The following is a 16,824-nucleotide window of genomic DNA, read 5'->3' as shown; positions in this document are numbered from 1 at the left end:
TATTGTTTTTAAAACATATTTAATATGTTCACTGGTTTTAAAAATATTCCAGTGGCTCACTGTAATTTTCATGTGCCTCACGTCAACATTATATTGTACACATTAGAGAGTTATGGGTGGAAATTAATTTAAGAGGAGAATATAGCTTGTTGACTTCCATTTTAGAGTAAAAGCAGAGATGGAAGCACATAGGAAAATGATAAGTACAGATTTAAATGGGGAGGGGAGATCTACAAGAACTGACTTTTATGTTTGCAATTAGCAATTTAATTTTTGCAATGCATGAGCACAGATGTGGTTATGAATGTTTGTATATGGTTAGTTACTGATCTTTATGTGTGCAATTATCAAGTTATATGTGATCATTTAATATCCTTAAACTTGGTCAGTTAAATGTTCACTCTTATTTGATTAAGACTAATTTTATATGTGCAGTAATCATTTTATATCTGCAATAATTCATCAGTCAAAACACTATATACATGACTTGACTATAGATCTTGCAGTTTAAAAATTCTTCCCCCTCCTAACTAGTCATATTTTACTGATCTTTTCAGATTAAAAGATAAAAAGGAAGAGAGATGTTGAATTTATTTGCAATTTCCCCTTGCTGAGCCCTGTCAGTTGAGTGACAGCCCTCTTTGAACTCAACCCTGATTTTGATTTGAAAACTGGTTGTAATCCTTTCAAGATTAAACTTAATTTTTTGCAGATTATTCTGATACATACATTCTTCTGGTACCAAACCCATCCTGATCGATGTGTCAAAGGTCATTTTTCTTTGTGGTAAGATTTAATTTGGAGAATTATTGACCACAAAAAAGTGGCTCAAATCTTAGAAAATATCCTGCCAACAGAAATGCTAAATTAAAATGTTTGGGGGAAATGATAAGCAGAGCACCAGGATTCCTAAACACAGAAACTGAGTATCTTTGGTATACAGAAAATCTAGTACGGTTAAAAAATCCAGCGCATGACTTGCATCACTACAAATATATTATCCATTCAGATGAGCTGATTACTGATTTTCCACCAACTTTCAGCTAAACAGTTCTTTATCCACCAGATGATGCTGTTGAGTGGCACTGGGCCTTCCAGACTCAGGATACCACAAATCTGCCAGTGCTGAGATTTTACAGTGATGGGTGAAGCATAAGAATGTAGCAAGAATAGAAAAGCCCAGAAAGCAGAACTCAGGTGCCACATGTGATAGTTCGTAGTGGTACCTCCAGGCCAGCCATTCAGATGTGCTCCTTTCCCCTATTCATATTGTATTTCAAAGTACATATTTTGAACCCGGTTCATTGTTAGTGTAAGTGCGTGTAACTCTTTGGGACACCCCAGCACTGACTTTGGCTCCTAACTTTAAGCTTGAGATGTATCCCATTAAACCAGCAATTTAAAGATACAAGCCAACACAACTTTATTTTCTATACGTTTTTTTTCTTACCAGCTGTAACCTAAAATGCTTTTTATGGTTTTTAAAGCAGCAAGTGTTAAAAATAATATCTGAACAAAAGAGAAGCAGCTGTGGACAAGGAAGAAAAGCTGTGGCTTCACAGGCAATTTCAAATATAATCATGGTGCTCGGTACAACATCAAATCAACCCCTTGTTTGGCATATGCCTCATTCTTACTAACTCTACAGTGTGCCGGGCTGCCTTATTAGCAGAACTTTTTCCTAGCGTGCTCTTCTGGGCCTAAGACTTTACATTTAGCAACAAGGAGGCAGTTGTAGTCCTAAAGTAGCCATTTTGTTGCTGGCCATATTTCCCTGTCTTCTAGCTAGTGAGTAGCTAGTCTGTTTTCCCTTTTCTTATTACCGAGGTGTTGGTATATCCTCACAAAGAGATATAACACTCAGATTATGCTTTACACCTTCGAGACTATATCAACGTTAACCAACTAGTCAGTAAGGAAAAGAGCTGTAGGTAGGTTGTTGCAAATGGCAGGAGCTTGGGAGCGGGAGGTGTGTGTCCAAGTTCAAGCACCAGCAGCAGTATCCTTGTGTGAACAGTAGGCCTCTTATACCGAAACAGAGAGATGGGGGGAAGTGGTTAAAAAGGTGAGAACTAGGCCACAGGAGGTTGTAAAAATACCTCTACCCCTGTATAACGCTGTCCTCAGGAGCCAAAAAATCTTACCGCATTATAGCTGAAACTGCGTTATATTGAACTTGCTTTGATCTGCTGGAGTGCGCAGCCCGCCCGCCCGGAGCACTGCTTTACTGCGTTATATCTGAATTCGTGTTATATCGGGTCACGTTATATCGGGGTAGAGGTGTACCTAGACAAAGAAATGTAAGGACGATCACTGTTGTAAGACTAGCAACATCTAATGTAGGTGTAATGGGATAAATTAAAAATGGGCTGTCAACCCAGACTTTACCTTGGAAGAGGGGCTAATAAAGTAAGCACTACTCCAGCCTTAACTACAGCATATCAGTGCTCAAAAGTACCACGACAGGTACACAAATGCCCAGTTTTTTTAGCCAAAGGATAAGTGAGCCCAAAACATCTGATTTTTCACAGTGCCTTGACTTTGTTCTAGTCTCAGATTGTTGGATTCTTCAGGGTAACGTTTGGCCCCTTTGGCTCAGTCTTACCTCTCTTATATGTGTGCATTTTTCTATTAGAAAGGAAGGATGGTCTTGTGGTTAAGGTACTGGGCTAGGCTGTGGGCTCAGGATATCTGGGTTGAATGCCCAGCTCTGCACAACATTTCTTTGTGCTCTTGGACAAGATTTCTCTGTGTCGCAGCTGAAAAATAGAGGTTAATAACACTTTTAGCTCACAGACGTTCTGAGCACAAACTCCCTTATAATATTTTTGGAAGTAATTAGGTACAGTGGTGCGGTGGGCTATCTGAACAGATTATTAGCCATACGCAGTACTTTGTCTTGTTTGGGTTTTATTCATTTTCCCTCCTAGTATGAAAAACTGCCATTTGTCAACTACTGGAGTTTGAAATAGGCCTATTGCCTGTCTCTTCAGTGCCTCTTCCCATCAAGCCCGAACTGTTCTCTCTCTGACTTTGATATCCCTTCTTTGGGCGAACTGTTGCTGTGCCAAGCAGACCAGGAAGAGGGCTTCAAAAACACTAGGAAAGACTACAGGAATCTGAGAGCTGAATCAGTATCAGAAAGCCTTGATTAGCCGGAAGGATGAGTAAACCTTTTCCATTTGTATAATCTTTCGTCCTAACGGCTAGGGAAAAGCACTGATGGGTGTGTGGACAATATTAAATGGGGGTGGCCAGTATAGACAAGGACAAGGAGGATCAGCAACTGTGTAACCTAATAATAATAATGAAGAGATTTGAAACATTTCATTACTTGATAAACAGGACTAAATTCTGACTTCAGCTACCGCTGTGCAACCAACCCCTCCAGAAGCCAGTAACATATCAAACACTCACACCCCCTTAAACATGTTGTGGAAGTGCTGAGCTATGAATAACTTGCCAGATGGAAGGATTGGGGCCTCTATATATCCAGGGCTGTTCTAATCCAGAGGAAGGTGATCTTTGTTATGTGCAATACTTTTTTTTACACATACCCACCAAGATCACTGAATGGTCCCTGACGAACCACACATAGGCAGGATGAGCATTTAAGACGATTTATTTATTTATTTTGCAGCCTGATGCCCTTGAAGTGGGGCTTTACAAGCAGCCCTGATCATGATGTTACTGGGGCTGGGGAAGAATGAAGCGGATGCAGGGCCTGGAATAGTTTCACACTGCCCTATAGCTCCTACCAGAACTTTTCCTTGCAAAGAAGAAAAAGCAGACTTGTATGGCTTGTCCTTTGGGAGGAGGCGAACGATGTGGTCTAAACAAGTGGCTTCAGCTGATTTCCAAAGGGCTGGGGTGGGAGCTCATAGCTAAGGGAACTGACTAGCTTGTGTCTTTGCCAGATAAAGATTTTTTTTTTAAGAAGTAGAACGGTAACAAAAAACAGAAAAGGGGGAAATATTTACAAGGGCGGGAAGCGGAAGCTTTATCAGCAGCCTGCTGGGGAGATAAGCAGCTGGGCTGGCCCATCTCTGCACCGCTTGGACTCACTCGTTGCCTTCGAGTCTCCCAGGAAAGAGCAAAAGGAGCTGCTGACATTTCTGCTTAAAAGGAAGAATCGATGAATCTTTGTTTCCCACCGCCTGCCTGTTTGACCTTATTGTGTTGCGGAGTAGAAAAGAAAGAAAAGGGAAGGGGGCGGGGGGGAGGCGATTCGTGCTAACAAAATCCCAGACAAGATCGCAGCCCCTCTGATCGTCGCTGGAGATGGTATTATTTGGTTGTTGTCTTAGTTGCTGCTGGGGCTCATTTCGGATTCTCGCCCCGCTGTAATAAGTCATACGCTTTCCAGCTATCATCCCCGTATTGACAGGCAAATGTCACCCGCCTTTGACTGACGTCCATTGCTCTTGCATGCAGAAGTATGATTTAGGAATCAATTCTGCTTATTTATTTAAAGAGCGCTTTGTGCAGTTTGTAGCTTTGTTAACTGGGTAACTTGCTTAACAGCCTCTGTGGGGAGTTGGCCCCAATGTAACATGCAGGCTGGTCTTTCAGCTACCCACTCAGACCAGAGGTGCCCACCAGCTCCCAGTGGGAAGAGGAGGGGAGGAAGGGACCCTGCCATCAAAACTTATTTCCCGTCCCTATCTTTACCCGGGGCAGTCCCTATCTTTACCCTAGTCCTGGGCTAGGCTGATTTGCATGAGCGGGAGCCCTTTTCACTGGCTTGGTTTCTTAAACTTCTTTATCACAACGCCATATTCTGAACAAAACGGGAGCTGGCTACAATATGAAGCAGCCTTGGACAAGTCACCAGTAGATGGTTTAATTTTAATTCCAAGAGCGAGACATTTCCCACGAGCTATTTCTAGGGGTGTCATAAGGAACATGCCCGCGCTCTACAATCCGTGGGAGCAGCTAATCTCCTTTCGCCTGAGCGGAGGGAGGTGTGGTTTCAAATAACTTTCACTCGGACAATCAGGTGAAGTGAGAAGCCTGGTCCTGAGATGAAAAGTGATATTTCCAATCCCATGTTAATGTGGCTGGGGAGAGCTCGGGGACCCATTAACCAGGAGGTGGAGGTGACCTTTCCGTCCTAGCTCGGTGACCCGTCAGGTATCCAAACCCTGCTCTTCCCCTCGGGCTGCTCCGGAGAGACTCTCAGCGCCAGGGAGTGCCCACGATTTCACTGTTCATCCGTTTGCAGGGAGGGAAAAATCCCCACACTGGCAGGGTGATGCCAAACTCGGTGTGAGTGGGAAGAGCGGAGCAGCTGCTGGAATGAGATGCCAAAGCAGCTCCCCTTTCCCCTGCGCTTTTGGGTGCCTATAAATTGCTTCGGCGCCTTTGTCAGCCTCCTCTTCTCCTGGCAGGTGGCAAGCGGGCAGGCTCCAGCGCTCACTCTGTCGGCAGCTCCGCACCCAGCCAGCAGCCCCGCAGAGCGCCCGCGGGTGCGCGTTGCAGGAAGAAAGCAGGAACCGCGAGGAGGGGACGGGGCCGCTGCCGCGAGGGGGGATTTTTCGTGCGCCCTTGCAAGTTTCACCAGCCGGCGCTGCCTTGGGAGACTTCTTGTCGCTGCAGAAAAAAAAAAGGAGGGGGGCAGGAAAGCGGGGCGATCGCGAGGGGCGCGAAGAGGCCGGCGCGAGGGAAAGTTGATTCGAAGTGGCACCGTATGCAAAAAAAAAAAAGTCGATCGCCAGCAGGAGCATAAAAGTGTGAGCGGCTCCGGCGCGGGGCTGCAGCTCCCTGCGCGCTAGAGCAGCGACAGCCACAGGTGCCCGGGGCTCAGACTTTGCCTTGTGGAGAGGCCGCGGGCACTTTCCTCGCCCCATCGCCGCAGGAGCGGAGCCGGGGGGCTCGGGCTCGCCAGGGGTTTCGGGGTGTTTTCGGCTCTGAGAAGGTCCCCGCCCAACCAGCAAGATTTTGTCCAAAAGCAGGCAGGAGGATCGCCCTGCGCTGAGCCGGCTGGTGGGCAGCAGGCGGCGGCTGATCGCGGCCGGCGCCCTGGGGGTGGTCATGGTGCTGCTGCTGGTCATCCTCATCCCGGTGCTGGTGAGCTCGGCCGGCACCTCGGCCCACTACGAGATGCTGGGCACCTGCCGCATGGTCTGCGACCCCTACGGCGGCACCAAGGCGCCCAGCACGGCGGCCACGCCCGACCGCGGCCTCATGCAGTCCCTGCCCACCTTCATCCAGGGACCCAAGGGCGAGGCCGGCCGCCCGGGCAAGGCGGGGCCCCGCGGGCCGCCCGGGGAGCCGGGGCCGCCCGGGCCGGTGGGGCCCCCGGGGGAGAAGGGCGAGCCCGGGCGCCAGGGCCTGCCAGGTCCCCCCGGGGCGCCGGGGCTGAACGCGGCCGGGGCCATCAGCGCCGCCACCTACAGCACTGTGCCCAAGATCGCCTTCTACGCCGGCCTCAAGCGCCAGCACGAGGGCTACGAGGTGCTCAAGTTCGACGACGTGGTCACCAACCTGGGCAACCACTACGACCCCACCACGGGCAAGTTCACGTGCTCCATCCCCGGCATCTACTTCTTCACCTACCACGTGCTGATGCGGGGCGGCGACGGCACCAGCATGTGGGCAGATCTCTGCAAGAACAACCAGGTGAGGGGCCGGGGCCCGGGGGTGGGGAGCCCGGGGACGTCAGGGGCCGGGGGGGAGCCCGGGGGTACCAGGGGGCTGGGGAGGAGCCCGGGGCGGGGGCACCAGGTGCCGGGGGAGTCCGGGGTGGATATGGGGTGGAAGGAGCGGGGCAGACCTGGATGGGACATAGAGGGGGCCCGAAGGCAGAGGAACCAGATGTGGGGGATCACGGAGAGGGGAGACGCGGGGAAGCACCGGCGGGAGAGGAGAGGAGGCAGTGGGAGGCCGGGGAGAAGTGGGCCCGGGAGGGTGGAGAGGAGCACACGGGGGTGTGCAGGGGGTACGCAAGGGCAGGTCCCCGGGGGAGGGGTGGTGTTGGGCAGCCGGGGGGGGGGGGGAGGGGACTGGCCCCGAGAGGACGCCTGGCGGGGAGGGGACGGACACGGGACTGGGGGCGTTAGGAGCTAGGCGGCCCCGGGCTGGGCCTGTCCCGCCCCCTTAAGGCCGATGGGGAAACTCCCCGTTGGCTTCCGGGGAGGAGGCTCGGAGCCCTGCGATGACCTCGGGGGACGGGGATTACGTCCCTTCTCTCCCAGCAAGTCAATCCGGCTTTGCTCTGGGGAGCCGGGACCCGGCCGGGCGGGGCAGAGCGGGGGCTCCGGGGGCCCTGCAGCAGTAGCAGGGCGGTGCCAAACCTGGGCGCTGCTGTCTGGCTCCTTTTGCCCTCATGTTCCCCACCCTCTCCGGTCCAGCCCGGGCCGCCCTGGGCACGTCTGCACAGGAAGGGGGGGAGGCCGCCGCCCCGGCCCAGCGATGCTCAGTAACACCCCGTAGGGTGCTGAAGTGACAGCGCTTGCAGGGGAGTGAGCTGGAAAGCACCGCGGGGCACCCGGAGACAGCGCCGTGCACAGCTGAGAGACTCTGACAAGCACGTGGGGGGAAGCGATTCCCTCTGCGCTCCCCTCCCCGCCCCCGGGGGGCGGCTGTGGCCGGGAATTGCTCTGTTCCCTGAGCAGCACGGCCTCAAAATGGGGGTCGCCGCGGGGAAGCGGATCTGAACTGTACCCTGGAGGGCTGCGGTTAACCCCCCACTGCCTACACGGGATGCTCCTCTCTCAAGCGCCCAGGCCGGGGCACAGAAAGGCGGGGCCCAATGGGGTGGCCAGAGAAGCCAGACGCCCTGAGAGTTTCTGTAAGATTACACTGGGCAAGGGGTTGAGGGAGACGCGAAATACACGGGAAGCCAACGCGCAGTAAGAGGGTAATGGGAACATGGCCCAGCTGGGGACTAGAAGGGGCAGAACTCCCATCAGCAGGAGACATGGCCACTTACTCATTCTACTAAGAGCTAAGTAACCAAGAGGCAATCCGAATCTCCCGTGTGAAACATGCCATCAATAGAAACTACTGGACACAATATCGGGGTGATAGGCTGGCAGCTAGGGGCTTTTAAGGCACTGTTGACAGAACGGGTAATTTATTATTCTGGCATAATTCCCCTGTTAAAGCACTTTTATAACTAAGAACATTAATATTATCTACAGACTCCCTATTAGTACTCTCTTAGGTACAGATAGAGCAAGAATTGTGGATTTCTTCCAAAATGTAACAGCCAAACCAAACATGAAAGAGCCCTGGTTTTTAGGGCTCAGAGTCTGAGATTCGCCATCTTTTTCGCAGCAACACCGAAATATTCGACATAATGAAAGATCTTGAGATGTTACAGTATGCAATACAGAGGAATAATCCATTTTAATTAGTCTAAATGCTGCTACTGCTGAGTTTGTGGAAATGTTCCCTGTAACTTTGCACCTCTTTCCTGTACGCCGAACACACACACACTCACTCGAACTAACTACTATAGCATTTCGCTATGCTGGTTAATGGACAGTGGGTAGAAGAAGCTTGTCATGCTTTCTGAAATGATCAGAGGCGCTTGGCATGTGGCCAGAATTACCGGTGGCTGCTGAAGCTTTAAATTGGTCAGATACGAAGATTCTCCTGTAGTTTCTAAATACTATTTATATGAACTAACGCACAGGGAAACTTACAAGCGTTACTACTGTTCCACAAGTAATTCAATAACTATAAACTGTTTCCTACCCCAGGCCTATTCTGGGACTAGAAAGCCAACCGACACCGTACCTGAAAAATTCTATACCACTATGTAAAGAATTTCCCTCTAGTAAATTGAAAATGTTGCAAGGTTGATGCTGTCAGCTAACAGAAAGCGCACACTGCAGCTTTGCTGCTCTCTGTGCAGTAAGACTCCAGTCTAACCCATGTGCTGGGCAGGTTTTCTTGGACTGACAGGGCTAGGGATTGTTCTCATAAAGCTGAAATTTGGGATTCCATGTCACTATGCCATGTTCACTATTCCGTGTCGCTTTTCGGATTAACGTTCCCCCTTCCCCCTTCTGAAAGGCACAAACATGAAGTTTAAAAATGCTTAACACTCCTGTACAGCGCAATTTCACTGTACTGTAACCAGACGCGAGCCATTTCACTTAGGCACTGTGTTGAATGCAGGCGCACAGATGGAAGCAGCAAAGGCCAGTAAATTAATCTGATATGCCACTTAACCTTTTGTTTATGGTTTCTCAGAAGTACTGTGGAATGGAGTTATGAGGACGTCAGCGGCAATTAATTAAATTAGCAAATGTCGACCATAAATACTGCGTCTGCAGCTGAGCCTGCACTATTAAAACAGTGCTAAATTGTAGTACAACCGCGCTGACTTCTTCCTATAAAAGCAATGCTGTGTAGTGAGTCTACCGTATCTGCGATTAAATCATGAGCCTATATTTGGGTATTAAAACGTATTAAGTATTTCTCCCACTACCTGCTAGAAGTAAAATAAAATACCACTACAAAGGAAGTGAGGCATGCATTTGAGAAAACCTAATTATAAATATTAAATTGAGCCTGAGACTAACCGAAAAGATCCCAACAATTAAGATCTCAACCCCCTAGAATGACTACACATACACAGCTCACGCTGAATGAAAGGAGAGTCTTGTGTACAAGGGATGTTAATTTTTTTTATCTTTATATGTAAGATGACAAGTGGTGGTTAAGCTTAAATAGCAGGACTTTGAAATTAATTAGTTTTAGTGCACGGGTGCCTTTTTTAAAAGTGTGATTTGTTCGTGAAACACTGGTGGGTGATGCAATGTGATAGTAGCTAACTTTCTATGGTATTTGTGAAAAAGCCTAGACATTATAAAATGAAATTGTTAAGACGGGGTCTGTGTCTGCCCTAGATGCTGTTATATATTCAATAGTATTCTCTAAGGGAGGAAATTACTACGGGGAGAGGGCATGATTTATAGGAAAAATCATCCCAAAGCAATGTATATTAGGAAGTTCATGGTCTCCAGTGTAACACATTGCCTTCCTTAATAGTTATAGAGCTTAAACACAAGAAGTGCTGAGATCACATTGCTTAGCCGGTATGTGTTTGCAATTTCAGTGTCCCAATGTACCTGTATAAAATGATGAGGTGGGCAGTCATGCAACTTATAAAATGGATACTACATTAATGGTTTAATTTTGAAATACATTTACACTCTTAGGGCAGTACACTTAGGAGTCTTCTGAGACTATTTTCATAGGCTTTAAAAAGAAATTACATTGGCTTTCCCAAACAAAGGAAGAAAAACCCTTAAGGGTAACACACTGGATTGTGCGACCAAGTTAATGCATTTACAGGGCTTTGTGGCTATACACAAATTAATACAATCTGCTAGATTATTTTTAGGTTCTCAGTGTCTAAATCATTCTCTCAGTACAGCCAATAAGTACTCCTAGAGTCTTAGCAATGAAATGTCCATTGCTGTAGCGAATGTTCATCACCCATAAAGTCTTCATAATGAACACCTTTAATGGTAAAGCCAATAGCCCCAATAGTTTGTTAATGTACAGCAGATTAACTTATTCATAACAACACAGGTATAAATATTAGATATATCCAACAAGTAGAATTTAATTGTGGCATGAATTGAATTTGTCTGTGTGTGTGTGGGGGTGGTGGTGGTGGTGGTGGTGGTAATTTAAACAATTCAATTTACCAATGTGCAGGGCATTAATTCCCTAGAAAAATCATTTTGTTTCACAGATATTAAAAAACAAACTAACCATGGCCACATATTTATTACCTCTTCCTCCGTTTATAGTAGCAATAACAACCTCTATTTTCTATGGAGGAGTATTTCTGGAGTTAATGGCCCAAAGCCATCAATTCTGCCCTGATGGTCATTAATCCCTAAGAAATGTCCCGTGCCTTGATAGTTATTGCTGAAATAATGGTCAAAACAGATCATCTCAATAAACATTATACATGTGAACCAATGACTCCTATATTAATGTATTCCTTTAAATTTGCACATTGTTATGCAATTATAAACCTTGTAAGCCGGTCTCACTCCTGCTAGGTGATGCATAGAGAATTTTTGCTGCTTAAGCTTCATAATGAAATACCTTGAGATCTGGAGTGCTAAAGAGCCTTTCTTTTTAACATTTCAGTATTAACATGGGATCATGCCACATGAAAATTTAATCTGAAAACCTATCATTTAAACTTTAAAAGGAATGCATGGAAATTCTAGACTTATAATTTTTTTTTTCAATTCTGAAGATAAAAATCGCACATATTGTAAGTCAAGTCATGCATTATTACTTACTTCTGGTTTGCAAAACCACTAAATCACTTACTGCTCTGTATAACTATTCTAGAATAGGGCCAAGCAACAAAGATGATGTGCTATACTAAAATAAATCACATACAAATCAGTTTAAATATTTTACAAAGCAGAACTAAATTATAGTGAAATGATTTGAAGGATTACCTTTACTTGAGGATGCGACAGAATATTCGCAGCTCAAAACTGACATACAATTTGATATTGATTATAAATTCCTTTCAGTTTGCTAATAAATTCCTTTTTCTTTGTTAATAATGACAAACTCAATTAGTAGCCAAACAGTAAGAAGGGAAAAATGTTTGCGTTAAAGTAGTATATTCAGTTTTTTAAAAAAATCAAATATCTGAAATCTCCATAATTCATCTTAAAGTACATGCTGATGTAATTTTAAAATTTATATCTTTTAGACTGTACAGAAGTTAAATGATTAAGTGAAATATGTGGCAAGAACAGAATTTCCTACTTCAGATTGGATTGTTTACCCACTAGTATTTTTTTGTTCTTCAGCATTTCATTTAGATTTTGATTACTTATTTGGAGATAAATCAACTACAAGGGTTTAAAGTTCATTGGCAGAAAGATATTTTATTTCTGTGTTTTTGCAACACGATCTGGTAACTATGATGATCAGAACATTTCTGAAAAACTCTACCTTAATACCTGGGGCTGATAGTGATCTCATGCCAGTGTAAACCGGGAGTAGTTCCACTGGAGTTAGAGTTACATGAATCTAAAACTGGAGTGAGCCCATGATCAGGTCCCTGGAGTCTAGCTATTTTTTTGTTAAAAAAAAAAAAAAAAAAAAAAAAAAGTCAGTAGGAGCAAAATAGCTGGAGATGTGAGAGTGAGCAGTTTCGTATTATCAGAGGCAAACAAGCCATGTGATAATGATTTGAGTTAAAATATTTAGCCTACTTCTGGGAGAACTTGCTGCTACACTGTAAACCATTTCTAGCAATGGCAGAAATAGTGATGATATTGTTAGGGGAAAACTACAGCTGAGAAGTGTATAGGCATATTTAAAGTGGCACTGAATGTGTGCATCTCCTTTTTACGACATGTTTTAATTACACCATGCAGGAGGAATGTCCAGGTTTCATAACCAAACATTGATGTTTGTTTTTGTTTTACATAGGTTCGAGCTAGTGCAATTGCTCAGGATGCTGATCAGAACTACGACTATGCCAGTAACAGCGTGGTTCTTCATTTGGAGCCAGGAGATGAAGTTTACATAAAATTGGATGGAGGAAAAGCACATGGAGGAAACAACAACAAATACAGCACATTTTCTGGATTTATTATTTATGCTGACTGATTATGAGTTAAAAACTAAGCTTGTTCTTCTGAGAGATGGATTCACGTGGCAAAAGTCAATGAATCAAGAATCTAGCGGATACAGACCATGGGACACCTCAGTAGTGGGGGAAAATCAAATGCTACCTGACTCACATCTGTATGACACAGAAACCTTATATTAAAATATATATATATATATATAAAGCAAGTTAAACAGATGTGTGATCCACTACCGCCAAAGCAAATACTTATTGTTAGTGTCGATGTGAATGAAGTCCTATATAGATCACAAATTTTTATAGGAAAATCTAAAAACACTGAATTATTTCTTCAGTATATACGATACTTCGATGTATTATGATCTTGCTGCTTTATCCATACGTCAGCTTTGGTTCTTGTGACTTACCCGCTAACTATGATGCTTGGAGTCCACTCATAGTGAGGAATGAGTTTACAATAAAAGGAAGAGGTAATTGAAATGCTTCTTCTCTCCAAAGGAATTGTTTGCCTTGTACTTTTGTTATCCTTCTATCTAGAACTAGAAACTAATAAGTTTCAAGCCTTAACTCTTAATTTCCCTGCTTTGTGAGTGTAGGTCAGGCCTTTTAAATTATTTCCACCTGTTTGTTTAGTTTAAATTTCCTTTCCCTCCCCTTAATTGTATTCTAAGAGAGAAAGACAGAAGAAACAATTCAATAAAAATATAAGAGATGATATAACAAACTGCCTATATTTGGACCAAATCCTGGGTCCACTGAAGCCAATTGCAAAACTCCTATTTGGCCTTTAATATGTAAACAGATTTGGCTCTTAATTTGTAAACATGTGTAAATACATATATTTAGACAATTTAACAAACCCATTCTTGATGGTTTGTTGTGTAAATACTGTTTTAGCAAATCTAACATCCACACTGCCAGGCCAGAATAATTTTTTTGCTGCAATTAGTCTTCAGTGTAAATCTGTAGTTACTACTTTTGTTTAACAAAAGATTATTTATGATTTGACATACTACAAAGAGTCAACTGAAGTCATTACATAGAACAGTGTGAGAAAACCACTGGTCAAAATCCTGCTCCGCTTATTTATGCAACCAGTCTTGCTGAAGTCAGTGTGGATACTTGCATGAGAGTGGGATTTGGACCCCATGTAATGATGCCATCACACAGTACCTGTTACAAGGTATTGCATTCATTTGTAGTATGGTGTGACTGAAATTAACAGATAAGCATATTACCAAATATGAAAACCAGTTATGCAAAGAGAGAAACAGATTTTCAAATGCAAAAAACTGTGTACTAAAACCTATTTTTCTTATATATATCTATATCTATATCTATCTATATCTCAAAAAGGCTTACTCAGTATAATATACTAATAGCCTGGAGAATTACATTGTAAAAACATGCTTTTCAGTTATAGTTCTACAAAAATCTTTTACAATCAGTAATAGCAGCAATATCAGTAATACCTCTATAAAAAGGATTTTTATTTAGAAATTATGTTTTTGTTTTTTTAATTGCTCCCACAACGATACTTGCAAGTTTAAGTCTAAAGCAAAATTATAGCAGGAATACATAACAGAACCTTTACGGCAGGGTCAAAATAATTACATAGCTTCCTGTTGTCATGCTGATGCAGTATAGATCTTAGGTGACATTCATGGCAGAATAAAAATACTATTTGTATAAATTGCTATGGAGTAGTGAGAGGCCAGACCTAGTTTTTCTGTTTTACATAATCTGCAGGGCCGGCTCCAGGCACCAGCGGAGGAAGCACGTGCTTGGGGCGGCACATGCTAAGGGGCGGCATTCCATCCATTCTTGGGGCGACAGTCTAAGTGGCTTTTTTTCTTTGCTTTGGCAGTTCGGGCGGCTTTTTTTTTTCCTTGGGGTGGCAAAAATAGTAGAGCCGGCCCTGATAATCTGCCCCATGCAACCTTCTCTAAACTACCAAGGGAATGGGACAAATTGAGATTTGTCATATACTAAAGTGTCAAATATCTGCCATAATTAAAGAAAAATATTTTCCTCTTTGATTTTTTGATAACTGTAAGATAGAGATTTTAAAGATAGAAAAATCCCCCTAAAAAGCATTTATTTACATGGTTAAGGCATTTCTTACACAGACCATATCATTCTTCTGGTCTGTTCCTCCTTTGGACAGCTGTTCAATTCAAAAGACATGATGTGCCATCAGTCTATGCTCAAAAGAGAATCTCATATGTAACAAATCTTGGTTCTCAAGAGGGAGATTGTGCTTCATAACTGCCTTTTTTTTTCTGTTCCCTCATTACATCACATCAGTTTGGTTAAACATTACTACTCTCTTTGTAAAAAAGACAACAACCCATATTAATGGACTGTACTGATTATATGCAATATATTTTATAATAGACACATAGTTGACTTAACATCTACTCATATCACAATTGCTTTTATTGCAGATGACCACCGCTACAGAGTGGTTGGCAGCAAAGCCTTGGAGATTTCTCATGTAGGTGTCAAATAACAAGGTTTCAAGCAAAAAATCATTTATAACTAGCAATGCACATTCACCAAGAAGTGACCAGGAATACTTCATTACCACAGGACATCAAAAGCTGGACACGTGAAAGAATAAGCTGTTGAAATGAGATTGGCATTGCTAACACACAATCTTTTCTTTTGATAAATAAATATTTACCCCTGTTGTGGTCTAGAGGAAAGAACAAATATTTAAATGAAAAACATATATAAGGCAAACATTTCTTTTTTGAATCACATCTTGACAAACTGATTTGTAAACTGATTAAATCATGGCCTTTGTTATAATTGTAACAACTCATTAAATTGTATTATGTAATATATTTGGCCTTGTGGATTTTCATCTTTTCAACATCAAGCTGATTTGCATGACATTTCATATTTTCACTTGCAAGTTTCCAAAAGTTCAACTCAAAATTTAACGTAATTAAAAAAAAAGACTTCTAAAACATAAAGTTGTTAGTGGTCTACAAATTGCTTTATTAAAAATATATTTTCCATGTATTCTTTTATATTTTCATTTAAAAATAATCTCTACAAGTTGTAATCATGAGAGATACAGTACCTTTTTTGAAATCACGTTGTCTTCCTTCTGTTATTCTGTTTTCTACAGTAGCTATTTAAAAATGCCATATTCTTTTTCAAGCATTAATTAAAGAACAGCAGGATAATTAACAGGATCATCAATATTACAAGGAACATCAAATCGCTCCAGAAGGGGGCTATTTAACTGGAAACATTTTAAATTTCCTCAAGTAGTTAAGATGATGCATCTTTAAAAAAAAAATAATCCTGAATGATAACTAACTTTAGTATTAAATCTGCTCTTTGGAAGCAGTTATTTCAATATTTACTTGGAAAGATTCTGTAGTTATGCTCAAAACAAATAACTCATTCAGGACCAGATTATTAGAGGTAATCAGATGGAGAGATAATACACAATATTTTTTGTTCTAATTAAAAAGGGAAGTGATTACCTGCTCTTTGGGGGTCTTATGAACATCACACAAGTTTTCCTCAAAAGAACCTAGCTTTAAAATGACCACTCTATTGAAACAAATCTGACTTTTCTCAGCAAGCTTCACATACAAGATGTGAATATCTAATCATGAGCCCTATTTAAAAGTCAGCCACTGTTTTGGGTTCTCGATCAATATCTTATCGATTATAGTTTGGGGTATGCCTCTTATTAGCAATTTAGGAACAATGTTTTTGAGGATATGTGAATATCCATGACCTCCATATTTCATCAATCGATTCTTAGTGTGCACATCATGAGCAATTACAATTCTGTCTTCATAGCCTTCGTCAATTAACATCCGAATCCTGTATAAAAGTAAATACGAAGTATGTCTGTCAGTTAAGAGTTCATACAATTCTGGAAGTAATACGGAAATAATTAGTATTTAAATATTTTACAGGGCCGTACCTCTAGTCTGTATTATAAATGAAATGAACTATTTCAGCATCTTTAAAAGAAACAAGCAGGCTTGTTTCTTAAATATACACAAAAGATTAAACTCTCCTAGATCCATTTTAGAGAGAAGAAATCCCTTTGGAAGCAAGACAGTGTGACACATCTGGAGTGATGAGTGGGGAAAATCCACTTTGCCAGGATTTATTACACTGTTTTTCAGTCCTGCTCCATCAGTGTCAATGGCAAAATTCATGGATTTCAACATAAGTAGGCCTGGCCCACA

At 43.0% G+C, this 16,824-nt stretch overlaps 2 protein-coding genes across 3 annotated transcripts in view; one reads left to right on the top strand and one right to left on the bottom strand.

Annotated features, from left to right (window-relative positions):
- The first annotated feature begins 4,937 nt into the window (after positions 1 to 4,937).
- C1QL3 (complement C1q like 3) lies at positions 4,938 to 15,447 on the top strand. The gene is made up of 3 exons (XM_054020593.1): positions 4,938 to 6,621; positions 12,439 to 13,068; positions 15,046 to 15,447. The coding sequence occupies exons 1-2, from the start codon at positions 6,034 to 6,036 to the stop codon at positions 12,616 to 12,618; spliced, it is 768 nt and encodes a 255-aa protein (XP_053876568.1). The 5' UTR covers positions 4,938 to 6,033; the 3' UTR covers positions 12,619 to 13,068; positions 15,046 to 15,447.
- PTER (phosphotriesterase related) overlaps positions 15,020 to 16,824 on the bottom strand; it is a 37,267-nt gene continuing 35,462 nt past the window's right edge. For both annotated transcript variants that reach the window (XM_054020589.1, XM_054020590.1), the window contains exon 5: positions 15,020 to 16,450. In XM_054020589.1, coding sequence (XP_053876564.1) covers positions 16,240 to 16,450 — 211 coding nt within the window. In that variant the 3' untranslated portion in view covers positions 15,020 to 16,239. The remainder of the gene's footprint in view (positions 16,451 to 16,824) is intronic.

This window comes from Malaclemys terrapin, chromosome 2 (genome assembly GCF_027887155.1).
Source record: "Malaclemys terrapin pileata isolate rMalTer1 chromosome 2, rMalTer1.hap1, whole genome shotgun sequence".
In the NCBI taxonomy this organism is placed as follows: Eukaryota; Metazoa; Chordata; order Testudines; family Emydidae; genus Malaclemys; species Malaclemys terrapin.
Note: the sequence above shows the minus strand (reverse complement) of the source record. Positions and strands in the feature narration are given on the sequence as shown.

Bases quoted from the DNA above. Each gene is read 5' to 3' on its own strand.
- C1QL3 (XM_054020593.1), top strand. From the start codon at position 6,034: ATGGTGCTGCTGCTGGTCATCCTCATCCCGGTGCTGGTGAGCTCGGCC. The intron at 6,622-12,438 runs GTGAGGGGCCGG...TGTTTTACATAG, and splicing joins ATCTCTGCAAGAACAACCAG to GTTCGAGCTAGTGCAATTGC.